The following is a 24,360-nucleotide window of genomic DNA, read 5'->3' as shown; positions in this document are numbered from 1 at the left end:
GTTCACCACGGCCCACCCTGCAAGCGACGCGGCAGCCCACGCCCGGAGAGGGCAGAATGAGATTTTATTTGGTTGGCACGCCCTAAATGGCGACTTCTCCAGGCCGCTCAGTCTCTGGAGATGAGGCGAGGGGCATGTAGGGCTTGTTTTCATTTAATGACACTGGCGTTTTTTATAATCCACTGCTGGGCCCTTCCGTTGCGGAACGCGCTCTCTCCTGGCGCGGTTCTGGTGGGCTTCTCCTCCAGGAGTGATGAAAGGGTTAATGGTTCCCAAATCATCTGGGAAGTTGGCAGGTCGCTCCCTGACTTCTTGGAGACTGCAACAAAGCACAGGGCACCTTCGTGAATGTGGATTTCCAGAGGGTTTAGGACACTTATTGTGAGACGTAAAAAGAGACCCGCTCGGAGGGCCGAGAAAGCTGCTCTTTACTCTGAGCAAGAGGATAGGTTTTGGACCACGGACTATCATTCCAACCTTCTTTATAATTCTTCCCTTCATCAACACCCACCAGTTTAGGGTCTTCCCTATTTAATCCCACCCCTTTCAAACGATTCCATCTGTGGCCATTTTGACGCTTACATAACGCTTAACTAAGTGAAGGAACTTTCACTTGTATATTCATATTCCTCTTAGCCTTTTCAGTTCTCCTGTCCGAGAGTGTAACTAAGAAACTGTTTCTACCTTTGGCTTCACTGTCATCACTTTTTCCAGATTCCCTTTCAACTTCTGCCCTTCTTGGACCCCTCCGTTGTGGGCTCTTCTTGCTCCCATCCCTCCCCCCCCATTTTGAAGTATTATGCCTTGTAAATATCCCTTAAATTTGTTTTCTTGGGCTTCCCTGGTGGCACAGTGGTTGAGAGTCCGCCTGCCGATGCAGGGGACACGAGTTCGTGCCCCGGTCCGGGAAGATCCCACATGCTGCAAAGTGGCTGGGCCCGTGAGTCATGGCCGCTGAGCCTGCGCGTCCGGAGCCTGTGCTCCGCAATGGGAGAGGTCACAACAGTGAGAGCCCCGCGTACCGCAAAAAAAAAAATTTGTTTTCTTATTCCTACTGCTGTCACCTTAATTCAGGTCCTATCTGTTTGTTTCTTGGACAGCCTCCTAACCAGCCTTCATGGCCTGGTAATCTTTTACCAAGCAAGCAATTCTTTGTGTAATCTTTCTTTATTTGGATGCCTGGTAAACGTGGAAAATTATTGATGGAAGGAGGAGTTGCTAGGTTCTCCTTTACTTGAAGTAGAGACACTGTTTCAACTTCACAGTGGATTGTCTTTGTTTAGGAAAAGCACAATAATGGGCCCTTTAGATACATAAGTAAATATCCACTCATTTTTCTTGAGGGAAACTGTAAAGTCACCATAATTCTAATAAATGCTGCAGACTGAGATGTTAAGTGTTCTGTTTAGAAATGTAAACTGGGATACCTTAACAGAATCATGCCCTTGAAAAATCAGAGAGATTCTAATCCAGATTAGATTCTAGACTGGAGAAATTCTTCCTCCCAATATGAATTTAAGCTGAACTGCTGATATCCTGCGTATGGTATCATTTAAGATTTAGCTCTGACTAAATGTACTATTTTATGTTTGCCTTATCTGGCTTATAAAGCTCAAAGCTTGCTTTCCATGTGGAGTTTCCCTTGAAGGAAATAGATGTTCCTACTGATTTATTCTGGGGGCTGAAAATAAACAGGCTTAGGGGAAGGAGCTACCTTTTCCCCTTTCTTGGGCCAAGGGTATTAGGAGCCTAGGCAGAGACAGTGCTGGTAAGCCAAGAGACTCCCAAGAATGGATAATGTGCTGGGGGCCTGCTGGGAAGTATGAAGGGACTGAGGAGGGGTTGAGGCTGAGCCTAAGAGTGTCCCCTTTTAAAGCAAGATAAATGACTCTCTGCCATCCTTTAATTTTTCTTCACATCTATGAAGTGTTATTTAATATCACAGCTTGGTTTTAGCTGTATATGGGGAGTTAAGAGAGGCAGGAGGGATGTCAAGTGGTGCAGCAGATAGGTACAGAAGGAGCAGAGACACTTGAAGAAGCCAGGTAAGGGATGGTACGATATGACCTCATACCTCTGGAACTGTGACTGTTTTAGCTGAGGATGGCTGCCAATCGCTAGGATGGCCTTGTAGAACAGGGAAGCATACCTTAGGGAGTTCCAGGAACTGCTCGAGGAGAGCAGTCCCGTGGGAGAAATGAACCTTATCTTGGAGCCATAGGCTGGTGAAGTCTGGGGAGCCATCGATTATACTTCTAATACACAAATGTGTGTTCAGTGCTCTGAAATTTTTCAGTGGGTCCCAACCGCCTGCTGGATAAAACCTAAGCCCTTATTTATACAAATATACAAAGCCCTTCATGACCTGGCCCATCCATCTGTCTTACATATGGAAAGTGCTATTATTATTGGTGCTTGATAAATATCCAACACGAGTAAGTGCCCCATAAATGTTGCTAAATGAATGACAATTTGTGAGGAGCATTTTTGTTGTACCCCTTCCTTACAACCTTATCCCAGACCTCTTCCACGCCACGTCCTGCCTCAACCCCAAAGAGACTCATGGACCTCTGAGACGCATAGCTTGTCCTTTGGCCCTTCTAGAACAGTTTTCCTCGAAGTGTGATATGCGTACCACTGGGTAGCTTTAGGTGATACATAGATAAACATTTTAAATTTTAATTATTATGGGACTTCCCTGGTGGCGCAATGGTTGAGAATCCGCCTGCCAATGCAGGGGACATGGGTTCGATCCCTGGTCTGGGAAGATCCCACATGCCGCGGAGCAACTAAGCCCGTGCGCCACAACTACTGAGCCTGTGCTCTAGAGCCTGCAAGCCACAACTACTGAGCCCTCGTGCCACAACTACTGAAGCCCGCACGCCTAGAGCCCATGCTCCGCGACAAGAGAAGCCACCACAAGGAGAAGCCCTCACACCGCGACGAAGAGTAGCCCCCACTCGCCGCAACTAGTGAAAGCCCGCACTCAGCAGCGAAGACCCTACACAGCCAAAATAATTTTTAAATTTTAATTATTATGAATTTGATTAAATGTTTGAGAGAAATGTATAAGAGAAAAAAAACCCATGTGATTAGTATATCAAACCCATGATGTCAATGATATAGTATTAATTAGGACAAAAAAAATAATTTGAAAGAAAAACATTAAGTAAATAACAGGGCAAATAACTCATTGACCAAAACTAGTAAAGTGGTTGGTGATGTAGTTTGGAAAACACTATGCTAGAGCTTTCTTGAAATGTGAGGATTGAAACAGGGTGGAAAGCCTAGCACCACTTGGGCCTCTATCAGTTCTTGGCTTCCATGCTAAAAGGAAAACTAGTCTCCAGAACCTCCAAGAGAGATTTGCCCTTATCTCTCGTCCCCATTGTTTGTCCCTCCTGCCCACATCTCCATCCCATAAACCATTGTTTTGATAGAGAGGACCTTACCGTCACTCCTCAGATCTCTTTTACAGACTGGAGCAAAGTTGAGCTGAGGGTACATTTTTTTCTGTTTTCTCAAAGCACAGATCTTTGAATACTTCCCTTCACTCTTGAAATCCTTGTCCGTGGAAAACCTTAATAAAGAAAGTTCATTTAGTAGATCCTAGGGTGAGGGATTAAGGGAACCACTCACTGCATTCTCAGATTCTGGGGGACAAGAAAGGACAGTAGGATTTGAGGGTGTTCATTGGTACAGAGTGGGAGTATTGTTCAGTGGAAGGGATGCTTCTAGAACCTAGCATTGTAAACCTATGAAGGAACTCCAGAATCTCCTCTCTCCTCTCCAAGCAAGATATAAGCTCTCCTATAACCAGTTTCAAATCAAATCTCATACATAGCAAATTGTTCCTATATCACAACCCTTAACAGGCACCGAGGGAAATTTTTTTTTGTTGCTTCCTCAAAGCATGGACCTTTGAATACTTTTCTTCACTCTTGAAAATCATTCTTGTGAAAAACTTTAGTTTTGCATTACTGTTTCTCTGTTGCTAAGGTAGAAGTGTGGTTGGGGATCATGTAGGGAAGCTGTCCTATTATTATACAGTTGTCCACATTCCGTACAACTGAAAAGTGTTTGTTAAATCATATTGAAAAGAGATAGTTGACACGAATAAGGAAAAGGTAAGAAAGAGCCAGGACTTCACCTAAACCATTGTTCTCTCTTGGATTTGGGGTCCTCCAACAGTGTCACAGGGAAGACTGGTTTCAGCCCAGATCTTAACTTTTTTTTCTGATACATCAGAGGTAGGAAGAAGTTCTCTGTGGGCTTGTGCGGATGACTTTCCTGCAGCAAAGGGAAGAAGAGTAAGTGAGGGAGTTAGCTGAGTCTCCTGGACTTCCTGACCTAAGCTCCTGGGCTAAGCTCCCGTTCCCCTAATATCATGCAGCGAAACCTGCCGAAGAGGGAAGTAGGGATGCAGAAACCCAAAGAAGAGAAAACATTTCCCTGGGTGGGCTAATACCTGTTCGTTTCACAGCCAGACGATTTGTCCAAAGTTAGGTCAGTTTCCTAAGTAATCAATTAAGCTTGCCCACTAGCCGTTTGTAGTAAATGGAAGAAAAATTTCCCAGGGTTTGAGAAGGATTCAACTAGTGAATTGCTTAGGAAACCAAACATTTGGTAATAAATTGGGAAATAGATCCATGGGATTCTACCCACCTTTCTTGGAGATGGCTGTCTCATTCACATCCCATTCTCCGTCTGCAGTGAAAAGGCCACAGAATGGGATGTTTTGTGAGGTAATAATTTCATCATTATTAAAGTCATAGAATCAAAGACTTTCAGAAAGGATCTTAAAGACCATCAAGTCTAACCATTCATCTGACACTCTTATTCCCTCCATAGTAACACTGTCAAGTGGTCCATCTTCCTATATCTAAAATCCCAGCCTACTTAATCTTTGATCAGCTGATTGCTATCCCCTGTAACTTCTACCCTACAGTCCAAACGGAATAAATCTAGTGTCTCTTCCACAGAATCCTTAAAGAATTTGAAGAAATCTATCACGTTCCCCCTGAGCGCCCTCTCTCTTCCAGGCTCAACATTGCCAACATTTTGAACTTTTTTTTTTCATATGACATGGCTTTGGGTTCACTGTTCTCCTGATTTCTCTCATTTTCACTCATTTGAGAAAGTTACAACTTATATTTACACATTATGTTTATAATTATATCTATATAATGCGTGGCAATCTGAAATGAAAACAATATGCTAGCTGTAGCAACTGCAGGACACATCCTATTAAAGTCTCTATTCAAGTGTCATTGCTGCTTCTGAGAGCCTTCCCTAACTACACTATCTAAAATCACCACTCACACCCATCACCCTCCATTCCCTTATCCTGCTTTTGGGGCACTTAACACATTATACATTATCCGTGCGATTGTTGGCTTGCTTATGGTCTTCTACCTCACTGGAATTAAACTTTGACTTAGTCACTGATAGATCCTTACTACCCCATAACGTTGCCTGGTACATAGTAAGTGCTCAATAAATATTTGTTGAATGAATAAAAGAATGACAATGAATGAATAACCAAACTAATTGACCCATACTGAACGTTTTTGCTCAGAATTTTCAAACCTCTTTTTTAAAACTGCTTGCTGCCTGAACCAAGTCTTTTCAATTCTGTACTCATTCTCTTTAAAGTCTTCCAGTTTTGAGGAACAGGAATTCATTTAAGTTACCTCAATTAGTAGGGGTTTTACGGTAGCAGCATGTGTGCCTAGGACCTAAGACACAGCTAATAATCTGGCCACAAAAGAGCAGAAACCTTAGCAGAGCTAGACCTTAGAGCAGAAAAACAAAAATAAAAATCTTATCTGGAATCCAAGGCAGCACTATCTAGGACCACTACTGCATGAGTTTGTCTATCTTGTCTCATATCATTTTGCATCATGTCATTAACACGCTTCCTACTTTCTTCCTGTCTGCTTCCTTCTGTCTCTAGTGTTCATTCCTTACCTTTACCCTGCTTATCTTTTTTCTACCCACAGCTTCTGCTTATTCATTTCTACTTCAAGCTGCCCCTACCTTCTTCCTCATGGTTTGACGTTTTTATGGCCTTCCTCTACATGCCCTTTCAGGTTTTATTCCCACAGCCTCAATCTTTTCCTTTCCCAATTCAGATGCCTGGAAGCAAGAATATGATTAGCTCAGGGATTTTGGTTGTTGATAAGTTACAAAACCGAGCAGGACCCTGTGGGGCTCCTGGGCACAGAAGCCTTTCTGTCCCCCATTTCTTGTTCATAGGGAACAGACTCCAGCCTCCAGCCTCCATGACCTTCCTTGAGTTCCAAAGGGAAAGATTCGAACAGTCGCTAACCAAGGGAGGAGCAGGCAAGAAACCACCTGAGGCAAGATTAACCAGAGAAGCTCCTCAAGACCACCTGAGATTAAAGGAGTGCAAGCCCTGCACACACCTTAATCTTATCAGTAACCTTTGAACCATTACTGTAAAACTCCTCATCAAATCCTCCCAGGTTTGGAACGTAGTTTTTCAGGGCAGGAGCCCACTGTGTCTCCCTTTGCCTGGCAAAGCAATAAAGCTATTCTTTTCCACTTCACCCAAAACTGTCTCTGAGATTTAATTCAGCGCTGGTGGTACAGAGGCCAACACTTTGACACCAGTTAGTTGGTTTGGGTTTTGGTTTGGTTTTTGGGTTTTGTTTGTTTGGTTAGATTTGGGGGTACCGATCTACACCACAGGTCACTAACCAGCCTATGAATTTTGCTTCACTGGATCAGGTGGCCTTCGCTGGTCCTAGGTAGGCATAGAGAATTGAGTCTAGTTATTCAAAATAGGACCTTTTGGGGCATCCTATTCTTCACAGACTGTGGTAGGGCCATGTCACTTAGAAGGGGCTGTGAGTATAACAATCACCGTGATAGACATGTCTGGTTCATTCTTCAACTTGATTGCTGGTACCCACACTCTTCTTATACACATGTCTGGGTGTAGCAAAAGAATGCTTCTTTTGTGCATAATCTTAGGCTCACAAAAGACTATCACATTTGTATAGTAAGAGAAAGGGACGCAGCATGAATATTAAAGAGGCATTCTAGATATTGGGCATTTCCATCTTCTTGGACTTCTTCCAGATAGCCCCATAAAATTACCATGCTGCCAGTCTTTGACAATCAGAGCCTTAATACTGTCTATTAATACAATTTGGCTGGTACCACAATTTACTCATGAGTACGATCAGGTCCCACATGTGACCTGGAAGGCTCACAAAGTGCCAGCTGTTGGAAGAAAGCTCTTCTTGCACCAAGGTTACGTGATAGTCTTGTATTTCCTTCTCTACCTTGAGCAAGGCAGCCCTGGCTTGACATTTGTTCCTCTCAGTGTATGTTATCCACTACCATGAGAGACAACCTCTGAGGTTACGTCCAAATGGCACAAATTCTGAGACCCAAGGAACCATAGGCAATGAATTAATTAACTCCTTTGTCAGCATATACCACTGGATATTAGCATTTTATCATCCGTTTGGAAAGGAATCTCTCACTGCCATCCATCTAGCTGATAAATACTAATTCCATATTGACCACATTTTATTATAACAGTCTGTCTTGGATCATTCCACTCCCAGCATCAAATTTCTGTAATAATTAGATTTTTAAAATTTACACTTTCACTTATTTAATTTCTTCTTGTTATATTAGGCCAACTCTCAAGGCTGTCAAGATCTTTTTTAGATCATATGCTTAAATATCTCTTAATTGATTTTCTTCATTTCCTCTGTTATTGATTTATTCAATTCTTCAGCATCTCTCACTTTGACAATTGTAGTAACAATATAGCTAATCTTACTGATTTTTTTCTCTTCCACAACTAATACACCTTTCTCTCAACTTCCTAAAAAGCTCTTCTAAAATGCAAATTTGATTTTACCTTTTATCTCCTGCCATTTACTCTCTTACATCCCCCTAAATGCACCTCAATTTCTCATGTCTCTATGCCTTTGCCCTTCCCACTGATTGGAATATTCTCCTTTTTTTTTGGACAGGGGTCACCTCTTCTGTAAAACCTCCTTGATTACTTCCTACTGTATATTAGTGTATCTTGTATATTCTTTTATTATTCATATATCCTGGTGTATATAATAATTACTTTTTATATCTCATTTATTGATCTGTCTCTCCTGTTAGACTCCAAGTTCCTTCAAGATAGAAACTGTCCTGTAATCATCTTCATATTTTAGTTCTTAGCTTAGTGTATGTCCAGCAATTGTTTATTGAATTGAATTTGAACTTCTCTAGTGTATAACAAAGTCCCAAACATCTGGCTGTTTGATAGTAAATTTTCTGTTCTCCCCTTCTGACACCCAAGAGCAGTGGGTATAGAGCATAACCCTTTACCCCTTTCCCAATTTGATATTCGTTTCTGTTCCTTGTTCGTCATTTCCTGTTTTATCTGTTGCTACTTTATACTCAACTAGAAAGCCAGTGGCTAGTTTACCCTTTGTTAATTACAAACTAAATATCTTTGACCAAGGAGGAACAATTTTGAATTAAGACCCTCTTTTCTCTGTGTAATGAAGTTTCATGACCGAAGTTTGTACAACTCTGATTCTGAGTATTTCCCAGGCTCTCAGATTCTATTTGGTGAAGCACATGGCAAAGAATAAGAAGGAAGAGGTTGGGTCCTGAGTACCATCCTCCATGTTAGGTTAGCTCCCTTCTTCAAGCTAACTCCTAATTCTTCAGGATCCTTACTCAGGGTGCCAGGAAACTTCCCCAGGTGCCGTTACCTTGAGCAGTAACTCACTGGAAAAGTATTTTGATGTCATGTCCTTTCCTTGATGGTCGATTGAGCAGGGAAGTGGGTTGTTGGTCATAATCAGTAAGGTCTTATCCTGATCATACTCTGTTACTTTCAATGTGAAGCTTTGAATTTTCCTGTTTCGAGCCAGGAATTTATGCAGTGCAGTGGGCTTCAAAGGCTCATAGTACTGGGCCTGAGCAGACAGAAAGATTTCCAGAGAGACAAAGGGATTAGTTCAAGAGCAGATTAACAAATCAGTTGGCTAATCTTTTGCCTCTCTGGGATAGGGATAGAAGCCGGACAGGGGCTGGGTTTAATAGAAAATGTCCGAAGCTCTCTGTCCCTTTCTCCTCTCAGAGCTTTTCCCTGCAAACAGACCAAGGGGCTGGGGAAATGAGACGGAAAACTTTCCACATTAAAAGGAGCGAGGTGACTTCATTCTTGTGGAAAAGTTGTGCCCAACATTGTGCCCAAGAAAACAGGGCAAGCAGAAGTTTCTATGTTCAACCTAAACGGCCTTCTCTACAACTCACTCTGAGGCAGAGGGGGGAGACTGCCAGGAGCCAAATCTCCTAGTTCAGAGAGCCCTGAGGGGGCCAACACAGCCCTTACCCGCATCTTCCTACTCACCAACGTTTCTCCACAGGCACAACCACATTAATATGCAGAATAAACACAAAGTTAAAAAAAGGAAAAGCAGTCAGAAAGACAGCATGTCACTGAAGATGTAGTGGGGGAAGGGGCATGCCCACTAAACTTGCTTTTCCATCAGTAGGAGGAAGGTGGAGGATTAGAGAGAGAAGAAGGGAGAGGGAGAGAACAGAACACTTCCTGATTCGAAATATGTTTTCTCAATTAAAAAAAAAAAAAATCAGCTGCAGGGACCACCTTCTTCCCAGTCCCGCCCTCCTCCCTCACCACCATTCCCAACAGTGTCCTGAGACAGCTCTGCTTCCCTGTCCTAGGAGGATGCACAGTCACAGAAGCTGGTGACACTTGGAGGCACTTGGGATACTCTGCAGTGGGCCTCAGCTGAAACTTGCTGTTGGAGATCTTGGGGGAATGCTTTTATCACCTACCAAATTTGGATGGACTGTGTAATGGTGAAGGTTCTCGAGAACAAATTTTGATTGCCCGACTGCATCAAAAATCTAGAGACAATAATCAAAATTAGTATTTCAAGTTGTACCTATTCTAAACAATATTCCATTCCTTACCTCACCTTAGTCTGGCTAAAATCTGGTCTCTAACTTAAATTAAGTGAGAAGAACTCCATGCTCTGCACCCTGGGTTTCTGGAATGAGAGCCATAGCATGGAGAGCTAGGTTCTAAGGCACCCTGACATGGTAGCTTGTACATGGAAATGTGGACCAGCTTTGTGAAACGTTAGGAGCTGTTAGGAAGTGAAGGGGTGAAATAGACAAGGGCAGCATCAAAGTTTAGACCGGGACAAATCACCCCTAGAGCTCACACCTCTTTCTTCTGCCTTTTCCATCTCTATAGAAGGGAAATCAGGTGAAAAACAAAACAAAACATGCAAAATCAGGTGAAAAACAAAACAACCTTTAAGGAGAAAAACAAGTTACAGAAGGGCAATAACTTAAGGGCTGTCAGTGAAAGGAAGCCTGGGGGATAACTGCTTTCGGGGCTGGGGGCGGCACACAGAAGGGAGAAACAATGGTGCAGTCTGCATTTTTGAATATTTCTGTGACATATGATTCTTCCAGAAATGTGGCAAAAAGTAATTGAATTTTGGTAACCCTTCTGTCCACCACTTTGTGTTTTTTTGCTGGTGGTGGTGCTGGTGATTGGTGGATTGCTTGAGTGCCATGTCTGGTGGTAGAGTTGCTGGACCTCCTCCATTTCCTTCTGCTGACCCCCGGGGCTGTTGCCTGGCCTCTAGCTTAGCCCCAGGTTGTCTAAGGATAAATCAAAGGGACAAGAACACAAGGAGATAAAAGCTCTGAGTTATCTCCTTCAGGCTTGGCCTAATCAGGAATCAGATAAAGAGCACAATCCTGTATGTGGATGAGCATTTCTAAAGATTGCCATGCCCCCAAGGAGGTGATGTAGTAAGCTGGGATTCAGAAGAAAGGGAACTCACACTGAACAGGTGAATGCGGCAAGAAGGTGAATGGAGAAGAGGGAGATAGTAAGAGTGGGACAGAACTGTGTGATGAGGGGAGGAAAATGCCAGGAGTTGGCAATTTCCAGGGCTTGGAGGAGGACTGTGGGGAGGATTAGCAGAGATATGCCATACATTCTTTTAGGAATGCTGGGATGAAATAGGGGACAAATCCAAAGATGCAATGATTTCATTTGTGTTACCTTCTGTAAAACTGAAGTCCCTTTGTTCAAAACAAAAATACATTTGAAAAACTGGCTTCACAGATATGACATATATATTTAGAATCACAGACATCTCAGAAAAATTTATTTGGGAGAAGATGTGAAGACTTTTCCTTTATAGTTGTTTTTTTTAATTAATTTTTTTGGGAAAGTCTCTGGGAAAAATGTTTTTACTCCCAAATTTTTCTAAGGTATTGCATCTTATTTCCAAATTAGTTTCCAGTAGTTGACTAAATCCATAAGAATGTCCAAATTGGAGTATGTTTTTAGTTTTATGTTGAATTGTACTATCTCTGGCTGATGAAATAAAAGTTGACCTGGAAAATTCACTTGAATATGATAAACCTTGGGAAGCAACCAAGCTATCCAAAGGAGTTTTGTTGCAAGAAGTGACCACAAAATCAAGTTTAAGTCAGGGTTTAACACTCGCTCATCCCCTAAAATAGATTTCTGGTCCTGGGTTTTGATTCTTTGTTGATATGTCCCTGTCTCTTCCCTTTTCTATGTCTCTGTTTCTCTTTCATAAAATTAGATAAATTAACGTTGCTTTCTATATAAATCTTGACCCTGTTTTGCTTTTCAACAGGAAGTTTGTGAGACCCAGCTTATAAAGTAGTCTAAGCAATTCCAAAGAAAGATTATAAGTGAACATTGCTAATGCTCTTTCTTACCTCATCACTATCAACAATTGTTTCTTTCTCAAATTTAACTGGGCTAGTTCTTGAAGTCTTTGATTTGCCATACTGAAACCTGAAAAAGAGGCAGAATATTGAATTATTTTTTTCTTACTCAGAGTCTTGGTCTTCTACATGTTCTCAACCTCTCTCAATGAAGTTTGGGGACATGACTTAGAAGAGCCCAGTTTGGGTGATCACTAAAGAACAGGACTCATTATTCAGCCTGCATGCTGGGCTCTTCAGTGTGAAGAGTTAATCAAGTGGGACCTCTTGAGGACATGGTGACAACTGATAAGTTGATTTCTTCTAAAATAGGGGTTTAAAGAAATGCAAATTAAAACCACAATAAGCTATCACCTCACACTTGTCAGAATGGCTATTATCAAAAAGAACACAAATAACAATTGTTGCAGAGGATGTGGAAAAAAGGGAGCCCTCATACACTGTGGGGATGTAAATTGGTGCAGCCACTATGGAAAACAGTATGGAGGTTCCTAAAAAATTAACTAAAAATGGAACTACCATGAGACCCAGCAATTCCACTCCTAGGTATATATCCAAAAAAAAACCCTGAAGATACTAATTCAAAAAGATACATGTACCCTAATATTCATAGCAGCATTATTTACAATTGCCAAGATATGGAAGCAACCTGAGGGTCCATCAACAGACGAATGGATAAAGAAGATGTGGTATATATGTACAATGGAATACTACTCAGCCATAAAAAGAATGAAATTTTGCCATTTGCGACAACATGTATGGTCTTGGAGAGTATTATGCTAAGTGAAGTAAGTCAGGCAGAGAAAGACAAATATTATATGATATCACTTATATGTGGAATCTAAAAAATAAAACAAACTAGGAAATATAACAAAAAAGAAACAGACTCACAGATATAGTGAACAAAAAATAGTGGTCACCAGTGGGGAGTGGGAAGGGGGAGGGGCAAGATAGGAGTAGGGGATTAAGAGGTACAAAGTACTATGTATAAGATAAATAAGCTACAAGGATATATTGTACAACACAGGGAATATAGCTAATATTCTATAATAACTTTAAATGGAATATAACATTTAAAAATTGTGAATCACCATGTTGTATACCTGAAACTTATATAATATTGTACATCAACTATACCTCAATTAAAAAAAAAATAGAGGTTTTAGACCACTCAAGTAACTGGCCTAGTAGACTGCTTAGGCAAATTCTTTTGGGCAACTGGACAATCATAATACCCTTAAAGACCACCTACTGTTTTGAATGTCTACCTGCATACTCTTCTCCACATGGAAAGAGCTCTGCCCTTGCCAATAATTAGCCAATGATTCCATGAGAAGGGATACAGTTAGTGGAACTTCCCAACTAAATTTCCAATTCTTAATGACCATGCTTGGATTACTGGTTCCTTCATGTACCTAACCACATCTAAGTTTCCCTACCTAGAATTAAGGTAATAAAAACAATCATCAGTGGCAAATATTCTCATAATCTAAACTTTCATTTACTTTCCCATCTCCCTCTCCCCCAGATACCAGTTCCCTTTGGAGAAAAAGGGCAAAAGTTACAATATTTAGTAACAAAGTATTTTGGATTCCTTGACCAATTCTTACTAAACCCATTTACTGCCCTAACATAGTGAAAGATGCTCATCAGTAAGATTGGGTTATTTAAAATAAATAGCCTGCTTTCTCTTTGGAGGTTAAACTAGCTTAAATTAAGTAGGACCCTGGAACTACCTCAACTAAAGCTCTCTCCTTTAAAAATGAGGGTGGCAGAGTAAAGACCAAAACAAGAAAAGTAGAAATGGCCAAGCTATGTAGTTGATAGGTCAACGGGCTATAGCATGGTATAAATAATCCCAAATCCAGGATCAAATCCCATCCAAGGATGGCTCACTTCCACCTATTGCTGGTCACCAGCTGCATCATTAACTCAGGCCAGAGGTCTTAAAAATAGTCCCCAGGAGAGAGGGTGACACATTGTGGGTAGACCAAAATAAATTCACCCCCACTTAACATCGTAGAGTTGGTGCCCTTTTGATGTGTACTGTTGCCTTAAGTTATCTAATAATTAACACTATATTATAGGCTTTATTGTAGCACTTTTCAAAATGATTCTTTGGTATCTAAGAGGCAGCACAGGATCCCAGATACTCTTGTTCAAGGCCAAGTTAAGGCATAGAACTGCATGAAAAATGTTTCTTCAGCCCAGCAGCGTCCATATTTGACAGCCCGGCGTTTTTCTTTTGGTAAAGCTACTCTAGTTGCTGGATGAAGCACAGATCAATATCTGATTTTTGATCCAAGGACAGTAAGTCAATTAAAATGTTTTTAATGAGTGTCTACTCTGTGACTAGTACTGTTCAAAGTGATATGGACTACAAAATGAGTCTGTATAAGAAGGTATTCATAACTTAGTTGGGCAAACAAGACTACACACTTGGCCTGTCTCCTTTGGCCCATTACTGTTCACTGCTAAGTGGGCCAACTCAAGGCAAATATTCACCCAGAGGCCAAACTCAGTGCCTCTAAATAGTCCACGTTCTGCAGGGGTTCAGTTCAATCCAAACATTCTTTTCTTAGCACATTCTTTGTGTTCAGCCCCATTCTTGATCCTGTGTGGGAAACAAGAAGAGACTTATTGATGCCGTTGTGAAGGCAGAAAATGCACAAGACATGATGATCCTTGCCCTCAAGGACCTAAGTTTAGTTGGTAATTGTGGGGAGGGAAGAGAAAGTGATTGTTAAACGTGAAACAATAATGACAAATACATGCTAACATATTAGGCAAGTCAATTCATTTCTTGGGGCCTCAATTTCCTCATCTGTAAAAATAGAGTTAACCAAATGATTTAAAGGTGACGTTCTAATTCCACGACAGTGGTGAGATTTACCTATATAAAGACCTGAAATAAAATTAATTCACGTGTCAGTTGCGGGAGAAATTTGGAGGAGTAGCCATCCTTTAATGTATACCTCCCCTCTCAATATAATCATACTTTTCCAGATATTAGTCCTAACTGGAAGGTTATTTTGTTTTTGTTCTTTTGCTGTTGTTGTTTGAAGTGGTAAGACATAAAAGTGGGGAGGTAGGATGAGATCAAATAATGGGGGCCCTGAAAATTAAAGAGAGCTTTGATAAGGCCTATTAGCCCAAGCTCCTATAAAGCCTATGGGTTTGAAGGAAAGATCTATATTAATGTTAATAGTTTTGATAGGTGATTGCTCAGGCTTTATGTCTAGTTTGAGTGTCTAGACACAAACCCTAAATATGACTATCTAGAGTTTATCACTAGACTGAGTTAACCTCTGAAACTTCCCTTCAAGGGAAATAGACTAATAAGCTTTTCACCCTTTTCTCACCTTTAGTTTTTCTGGAATTGTGAATCCAGCTCACATGTATATTGAAACTAAAATAAGTAGGAGCCAACAAATTGGGGGATATAAGGCTTGTGCTGTTTGTCTGCAACCCAGTGTGGGGAAAAATATCACACAAACACAAAAACTACATCTAAAATAAGAATAGAAAGATGGAGTGTACAATACCTTGAAGGACATTAGGAAAGCTTAGCTCAGGGAAGAAGGGGAAATCCCTTGACATGGAAACTGTCCATTTTGAAAATATTCTAGAGGAGACACAGGGAATTTGTGATGAAAGGGCAATCTAGAATGCTGAGGTGTTCTATGTTGGAGTCAGAGAATGAAAAGTCCAAACATTTCAAACAAAATCTGCTACAATCTGCTCCAGTTTGTTTTTCTAACCTATGACTCCCCAACATACACACACACTGACCCTTTCACTGTATATTTTTGAAAAAATTTATTGAAGCTATAGTTGAATTCACAATGTTGTGTTAATTTTCTGCAGGTACAGCAAGTGATTCAGTTTACATGTATATATACATTTTTTTCATATTCTTTTCCATTATGGTTTATCACAGGATATTGTATACAGTGCCCTGTGCTATACAGTAAGGATATATTTTCACTGTATCTTAATCAACCCCTGCCTTAGCCAATGTTTTTACCCTTTTCCTCAGACACAGTGAACATTTATTTCTCTTATTCTCCAACTTAAAACTCTCTCCCAGCCTCTTCAAACCATTTTGAGTCTTCTTCTTTACTTACGTAACTACTTAGGCCTTTCTTCTTCAGAGAAGACTTTCCACATCAATCTAATCCCAAATTCTAGCCTGTAGGTACTGTTATTTTGTGCACGCAATTATATAGTAAATTGTTATTCTAGTATAACTTTTCTTATATGCAGGTTGTTGCTCCCTAGGCAGTAAGCTCCTGAAAGTGAAATATGAATTATATACATATTTATGTTTGTTCCACCCACAGTGCTTTATACATTAGGGCATTCAAAATCAATATTTGTTTATTTCAATATAATTTGCCAAACATCTATGACATGTTAGGCACTGTCGTAGGTAATGGGATCCAAATAAAAATTAAATGCAGTCTTCGACCTCAAGGAGCTCACAGTGTAACCTAGAAGACAGACCAGGAAAGAGTGGAATGCAACACGTTGCAATGGGCATGTTAGAGAGAAGTTCAGGATGCTAGCGGAGTAGAGAGGAAGAGCACTTAACCTGGATAAGGAGAGACAGGGAGAGGTTTGGAACTCATCCCTAAAGTGAGCCTGGAAAGATGAGTATGAGTCAACCAGGTGAAAAGAAGAGGAAATGGGCATTTGAGAAAGAGGGAGCAACACAAGCTAAAACATGAACATAGAATAAAGCACGTCTTGTTTAGGAGCATTGCCAGTAACCACAGTATGCCTGGAACATAAGATTTGGTAAACGGACTTCACTAGTGGCACAGTGGTTAAGAATCCGCCTGCCAATGCATGGGACATGGGTTCGATCCCACGAAGATCCCACATGTCGTAGAGCAACAAAGCCCGAGCGCCACAACTACTGAGCCTGCGACCTAGAGCCTGTGAGCCACAAAGTGAGCCCGTGCGCCACAGCTACTGAAGCCCACGTGCCTAGAGCCCGTGCTCCGCAACAAGAGAAGCCACTGCAATGAGAAGCACGTGCACCGCAACCAAGAGTAACCCCCACTCGCCACAACTAGAGAAAGTCCGCACAGCAACAAAGACTCAACGCAGCCAAAATTAATTAATTAATTAATTTAAAAAAAAGGATTTAATGAAACGGTAGCAAGGGATGAGATGAGAGAGGAAGCCAGGGTCTAAATCCTAGAGTGAAGTCCCTAGAAGAGCTTGTAGGTTATTCTATGAATAATGAAGTACTATGGAGGGATGTTAAGTAGGGATACTTTGAACAGTATATATTTCTAAAATACAAAAATGGTGGCCATGTGAACTATAGATTGGAAAGATGCAGAGGCATTTGAGAAAGCTAGTTAGTATTGAGGAAGGGTTGAGAAGGGTCTATGGCAATTTTTGCCACTCACCCCTTTTTCCTAGCCCTGATGACTTATTCAAAGATGGTCAACCAGATTCTTTCTACTAGGAATTTGAAAATTTGATAAAGACAGAGAGATGAAAGATGATTGTAGCTGAGTTACCTTACCCAGTGTCCCAGACAGAAAGTTTGAGCTCCACCTGCTAAGGTCCCCAGAAACACCTCAGATCTAGTCTTCCTTAAAGCATGGTTATTCAGTTTTCCCTCCAATTCTGTGAGCTTTCCCAATGTCTTTTCAAATAAATACCCCTTCTTTGCTTAAATTAGTCAGTTTGTTTCTGTTGATTGCAACCTAAAAAGCCTGAACTGATATAAGGTCTAAAATAAGGTAGTGGCAATGAAGAAGGATAAAAGAAGGAGATCTGAAAGATGTTAGAAAGGTGGGATTAATAAGACTTGGTAACCGGTTGGATCCATGGGCTCATGAATATTACAGTCACATTTCTAGCTCAGTTACCTGAGTGAACGTGGGTGCAATTTACTAAAATGTAGCATAAAGAAGACGGAGTCAGTTGATGAATTTTGGTTTTGGTCCACTGAGTATGAGATGCAGGTGGGGACAGTGTCGAGTAAATGGCTTAAAATATGCTTTTGGGAAAGAATTACACATTTGGGAATCAGCATCAAGTATATATGCTAGCTGAAAGTATTGGAGCCAATGAGCTTAAGCAGGAGAAACGGTGGGCTGAAAAGACACTAAGGCACGGGACAGAGCCTCAGATAAAGCAAACACTAAAAGAAGAACATCACGAGTGGATGGTGTAAAGAATGCCAAAAAGGAGTGGCCAGAGGTTGGAGAACAAGGAGAAAGGAGCCCCAGAAATCACGGGAAGAGATGAGAAAAGAGAGGAGAGCCTCTACCTTAAAGCATCTAAACTGCAACCTTTGAAGGTACAGAAAACGATTAAAAACTCACAAAAAGTATCAAAGCTTAATAAGCAAGCCCATGCTACCAGTTATAAGGCAGATAAAACAGATCCAAAACACCTGCTAGGCTTGAGTTCATGGCAAAGCCAGGATTTGCTTGAACAGAGACCATCTGAGAGAAGATAATGTGAATGTATCATACATTCTCCCCTGACTGTCTTCTTTCCAAACACAGGAGCTGCATCCACCAAAACTCAGGTTGGTCACCCCTTTCTACTACCCCTTAGGTGTTGATCTATGATGGGACCTAAGAATTGTTCCTCCTCAACCCTTCATCTCCACAACTTTCTATGTCTAGATGGAGACCTCACAGCCCAGGTAAACACTGGGTAGTAAGGATGGGGTGCTTGGGGTGGCATAGAGCATTTTGGGAGTATTAGGTGAGGGCAGGAGGCAGGAAGAACCCTTTGTGGAACCATTTTCTTCCTCTCCTCCTATTTCTAACTGCTTATAAAACAGAAACTTCTTTTCATTTAAAAGTATTGGTATGGTAGCATCCTCCCTTCTTCTCTGAAAAGAAAAACTATGGCATATAGTACTGAGCAAGGGTAGGTAATCCCAATTTTGGCTCTTGCTTTCCCAAACAACCTGCCAGCAACACGTGGTAAGTTACCTGGGGGCTAGGGGGATGTATCAAGAAGCCAAATTTATATTCAGGTCCCAGCCACAGACTCCAAACTAGCCTCTAGCAAAAACAGATACTTCGAAATTATTTGATTTTTGCATTTTTTTTTTTTTTGCGGTACGCGGGCCTCTCACCACTGCGGCCTCTCCCGCTGCGGAGCACAGGCTCCGGATGCGCAGGCTCAGCGGCCATGGCTCATGGGCCCAGCCGCCCCGCGGCATGTGGGATCCTCTGGGACCGGGGCACGAACCTGCGTCCCCCGCATCGGCAGGCGGACTCTCAACCACTGCGCCACCAGGGAAGCCCTGATTTTTGCATTTTTAAAAAAATTTCTTCGGAACCTGTAGGGGGAGGAGATATATTTGGTACGTCAACTACCTCAACATCCTGGCTGCAGTGAACGCTGCGGCTGTAGTGTGAATGTTCTACATTGGTTCAGTTACCAGCGAACAAGGAAATAGGGGTTTCAGGAAATTATCTCCATGGCAAAGCAAAAATGAAAGCCTGCTAGAAACTGGAGCCTGGGCAGAAAGCTTTGCCTAGCAACCTGCCTTCCATCTGCGGACAGAGTGGGACCAGGGTTTAAACATTCATTCATCTCATCTGTTGATCAATACCAAATCTGAACAGAAGTAGCATTATTCAGCAATGAATGAATGGAAAATGACTTTCAGAGTTAATGAATTTTATGAGGAGAATGTAGCCACAGCAATAGCCACTGTGGAATAAACATGGAGCTAAGAAAGACTATCAGAAATAGAGACATATGAAGAAGATCAGGAGATTGGGAACCTGGGAAATTCAAGGCCATGAGATTCGTTTGTAGATCTGTCTATTTAAAATATGGGGATATCTACTCACAAGACAGAGTGGAAGCTGTCTCTGTACACAGAGCTTTCATTCAATTTATCACAGGAGTGTAAGGGACATGGGGGCCAAAGGAGAAACAAAAGGGAAGAAAATGGGTTTTTAAAAATATACAGGATGGACAGTAAGGGACAGAAGGTGGTCTCAGGAAAAACCTTGGGACTGAAGCCGCTCACCATGGCAAGTTTCTAAGTGTTGTGATTGCGATGCTATTTGGAGGAGCAGATGTGTTTTCCCATTTACGGCACCTTCCCAACCCCACTGACACATTTCATTCTCTTGTATCTTCAGAGCCTTTCTCCTGATCTAGCTCAATGGCACCACAGAACAAGGTTGCAGATTCTTAGCTTGTAAGTCCAAGCATCAAAGACCCAACTGTAAGACAGAATGGTTCAGGAAATAGATGTGATCGATAAAGATGCCTCTCTCCAAGAGAGCAGAATATTTGTCAGTATTACAGAATGCTACCCTGATATGGGAGACACAGTGTCACAATTCATTGACAAGATTGAGTTCACCCACAAAAGGTAGACTCTGGGCAATTAGCACTGATTTATTGGCATCTCAGTAGGCTGAAAAACACAAGTTTTCTCCCACCCTCTTTTTTATTTTCTTGATCCTTCCAGTTCTTTCAAATAACATCAGACTTTTCATAGTGTGATAGCCAGCAACAGTGATGTAGGATAATACATAATCATACCAAACTATATGTCTTCCTGTACATTACATTTTCACACCAAACCATATATTGAACTTCAGTGCTGACAAAAACTTTAAAAACTTCAATATTTTGTATTGTAGACTTAGGGTGAGGGGGGTTGGGAATGTGGAAGGATCTCTCTAGGAAGCCTCTTCTTTCTCACTTTTCCACTTTGTTTTCCCTCAAGAAGCAAATTCATATCACTGTTGGGGCTTCCTTTGTATTTGGAGAGATCTTATACATTAAAAGTTCACATAAATGGTTTCACTCATTCCTCTGTTCAGGCTCTGGCCCTCTATTCTCCATGTCTCCCTTTTCTCCATGTGGCAGGCCAATCCAGAAATTTGAATTTGAGTTCTGATAGAGGGAAGAGGCCCCTCAGACACGGCTTTCTCTCACTATTTTAGGTATTAATATATGGTATTTGTTGCCACCATTTGCTTTTTATCATTCTGCTCAGCAATGGCTACAGGCCAGGACTTCAAACTATGAAAGCTTCAGACTCACATTTATTCATTTATTTGTTCATTCATTCAGCAAATACTAAATATTTATCAAACACTTGCTGTAGGACTTCCCTGGTGGCGCAGTTGTTAAGAATCCACCTGCCAGTGCAGGGGACATGGGTTCGAGCCCTGGTCCAGGAAGATCCCACATGCCGTGGAGCAACTAAGCCTGTGCACCACAACTACTGAGCCTACGCTCTAGAGCCCATGAGCCACAACTACTGAGCCCACGTGCCACAACTACTGAAGCCTGCATGACTAGAGCCCGTGCTCCACAAAGAGAAGCCACCGCAATGAGAAGCCCCCACTCGCTGCAACTAGAGAAAGCCCGCATGCAGCAACGAAGACCCAACGTGGCCAAAAATAAATAAATAAATTTATTAAAAAAAAAAAAACAAAAAACCCTGCTATGTGCCAGGGCCTCATCTAGGCTCCAAGAATACAGTAGTAAACAAAACAGACAAAAATCTCTATCCTCTTGGAGCTTACATTCTGGTTGGGGACCAGATGTAATTGCAGTTTACATCTGCTCTTGGATGCTAACGGATATCTCAGACTTGACAAGTTCAAAATAATTCTTGATTCTCCCTCCCCATCATTCCTCCCTCAGTCTTTCCCATCTCAAGAGGTGGCACTGCCATTTATTCTACTGTTCAGGCAGAAAGCTTTGGAGTTATCCTTGATTTCTCTTATTCCCTCAACTACACATCCAATCTATTCATCGTCAAGACCTATTGATTCCATTATCCAAATGTGTTCCAAATCTGACTGCCTTCCAACCACCCTGGTCCAAGCCAAAGCTTCCTTTCACTATGGGCTGCCTAAAAACAATTGCAGCTTTCTTTGTGATGAATCTCCTTTGCAGGAGATGCGGAAAAGGGGGAGTAATGTTAGGGAGTGAACAATATGTCAGGCACAGATTAGATGCCTGTTGGCAGGTCTTATCAGCTCTATTTCCCTTAAGAAATCAAAGACATTTGATAAGAAAGAATTCTAAGTGATCTTTCTCAGGCTTTTAGAAAGAGTCTATGAATTATGGTCCAAGTATTCCATTTCCCTGAGTTTGCATGGTGGGCCTGCTTCCCTTATGTCCTCATGAACACTTGGTTAAACCCAGAGACAGTGTTAAACACACAGGAGAAGGGGAAGGAAAGAAGCAAATGTATTTCTGTAGATAGATCTTTTTCAAATGTAAAAATTAAAAAGTTACAGAATTTTCCTGCTCAAACCCTCTCAATACTTCCTATAGCATTTAAAATAAAACCCAAACTCTTTACTATATTATACAAGATCACCCTTCTCCCTAACTTCATCTCCTTCTAGGCTCTCCATCATGGCAGCAACTCTTGCCATCTTGGACTTCTTGCTATTCCTTGAACACGCTAAGGTCATTCCCTTTCAGGGCTTTTGTTAATTCTAGTCTCTGGAACACTCTTCACCAAGAACTTCCAATGACTTACACCCTCACTCTATTCATTTTTCTGGGCAAGTGTCACCTTATAAGACAGGATTTCCTTAGCCACTCCAAATAGGCGCTCTCTCCCAATGAAATTCTATCTCTTTATTATGCTTTATTATCTTCAAAGCCCTTCGATTTACCTGAATTTATATACTTTAAAATTTATTATCCATCTCCTTTAGAAGAATGTACACTGTAATGTGGCAAGGATTTTGCATGCTTTCTTCACTACTATCTCCCCAGTGCTTGGAAGAGTACTACTTGATACACAGTGGACACTCGGCAAATATTTGTTGAATGAATGAGTAACTGAAAACCCCGCTGAAAAATTCCAAATAGACTATGTGAGGTTGGGGGCTTGATTTATTATTGCTACGCATTGTTGGTGGTACTAAACAGCCATCCCAAACCTTCTTCCTTTTTATCTTGTTCTTAAAGAAGAAGTAGGCGCGAGCAAAAGTCAGCGTGGAGCCAGAATCAAGGGTTTTATGTGGCTTATCAACAGCCTCCTTGAGGCATTTCCCTCCCTACCCACCTCTGCTCTGTGCTCTCAGTTTGGCTCTGATATGTCTATTAGTTTTGAGCCAATCACATTTGTGAATACCATAGCAGTATAGCCATGACTAGATGAAGAGGAAGAGGTCTATTCTTACAAGAAGAATGAAACAATACCATTGGAAAGGCTGAAAATTCACTATAGGGAGCCTGCATCTGGTATGCCTTTACTTATGGAGTTAGGCTGGTCCAGAAACAGTGGGAATGCCCTGATCTGCAGGCAGGGCCAACCCACTGGGTGTTTCAAATGAAGAGAGAACTATGGCTTGAAAATGTTAGTTTTAGAAATGATAGAAGGCAAAGTAGTGGCATATCAGTAGACGAATGAAGAGAGATTGACACTCAGGGGAAGACATGAGATCTGAAATGTCAAAACTAGTCTTATACAAAAAGAAAAGAAGAATATCTCTCTGATTTTATATGGACCTAACTGCTTTTACACTTGGGACTAGGATAGGAAAAGTTTGGGGAGATGTTTTTGATGATAGTAGGTCTGGGAAAATGACTGTGTCCTAGAGAGATTTAATGGAAGAGGAAAGGAATGATATTAGGGAACAATTTAGAATTATACCCCAAGAGGGAGCCTGGATCCAGGAAATTTTTTTTTTTTTTTTTGCGTTACGCGGGCTTCTCACTGTTGTGGTCTCTCCCGCTGCGGAGCACAGGCTCCGGACGCGCAGGCCCAGCGACCATGGCTCATGGGCGCAGCCGCTCCACAGCACGTGGGATCCTCCCGGACGGGGGCACGAACCTGCGTCCCCTGCATCGGCAGGTGGACTCTCAACCACTGCGCCACCAGGGAAGCCCCCAGGAAATTACTGAAAGTCGCCCTCCGATGGTAACAAATAGGAAGGCCTTAATGAGAACAACTGGGGGACTTTGATGATTCCTGGGAATAAAAACTTTGGGGAAGGGATGCTTCAGGAATCCATAAGCAGATAACAGAGAAACTTTGAGTTTTAGGGCCAGTGTAAATATAAGCTAAGGGGAAAAGATATCGATTTGGATTTGAGGAAGCCAATATAGCTAAATAGTTATTGGAAAGCTGATCAAATTAATAGTTATTACATTATTACATGCATTTCAGGTGCTCAAATTCATAATTCGGGATGTGAAAATAGCCTCTAAGTAGTGACTAAAACAACATTTGCACTTTACATGATTGGATCTGCAAGGAATCCAATCAATTTCCCCAGTGCCTGGCCTCTACCCCTTACATGTCCAGACATCTTTGAGTGGTTACCAATATGCTGGAGATCAGAGTAGAGAACAGTCTTCCTTCTTCTTTCTTACTGCATAGTCTTAGGCAGCTCCTCTACACGTACAGACTTTAACTTTTACCTGAGACTTTGACTTCAGGGGAGAGACACCAGTTGACGGGGTGCTAGAGTTGGCCCACAGATAACCTTTAGGGGATGTAGGAGATTCTATGTTGGTCCATGAGCACTTCTGGAAGTTCTCCTGGGAAGTTTCATAACTCAA

General features: G+C 41.6%; 1 protein-coding gene across 1 annotated transcript; it reads right to left on the bottom strand.

Annotated features, from left to right (window-relative positions):
• Positions 1-49: 49 nt before the first annotated feature.
• Positions 50-15,432, bottom strand: TSGA13 (testis specific 13). Its single transcript, XM_032643932.1, has 8 exons — positions 15,351-15,432; positions 14,245-14,419; positions 11,797-11,875; positions 9,856-9,927; positions 8,763-8,969; positions 4,151-4,290; positions 3,453-3,580; positions 50-319 (listed from the first exon to the last, which is right to left on the bottom strand). The coding sequence occupies exons 2-8, from the start codon at positions 14,265-14,267 to the stop codon at positions 150-152; spliced, it is 819 nt and encodes a 272-aa protein (XP_032499823.1). The 5' UTR covers positions 14,268-14,419; positions 15,351-15,432; the 3' UTR covers positions 50-149.
• Between the last annotated feature and the right edge of the window lie 8,928 nt (positions 15,433-24,360).

This window comes from Phocoena sinus, chromosome 9, assembly GCF_008692025.1.
Source record: "Phocoena sinus isolate mPhoSin1 chromosome 9, mPhoSin1.pri, whole genome shotgun sequence".
In the NCBI taxonomy this organism is placed as follows: Eukaryota; Metazoa; Chordata; class Mammalia; order Artiodactyla; family Phocoenidae; genus Phocoena; species Phocoena sinus.
The sequence above is the reverse complement of the archived record's forward strand: the minus strand, read 5'-3'. Positions and strand labels throughout refer to the sequence as shown.

What these genes read in the sequence shown, in the direction of transcription:
- TSGA13 (XM_032643932.1), bottom strand. Translation starts at nt 14,267, where the DNA reads ATGGGCCAAAGGAGACAGGCCAA. An exon ending in ACACAGTCCATCCAAATTTG is followed by an intron (nt 8,970 to 9,855) that starts GTAGGTGATAAA and finishes CTGTCTGCTCAG; the next exon opens with GCCCAGTACTATGAGCCTTT. An exon ending in CCAGTGAGTTACTGCTCAAG is followed by an intron (nt 4,291 to 8,762) that starts GTAACGGCACCT and finishes CCTTTGCTGCAG; the next exon opens with GAAAGTCATCCGCACAAGCC.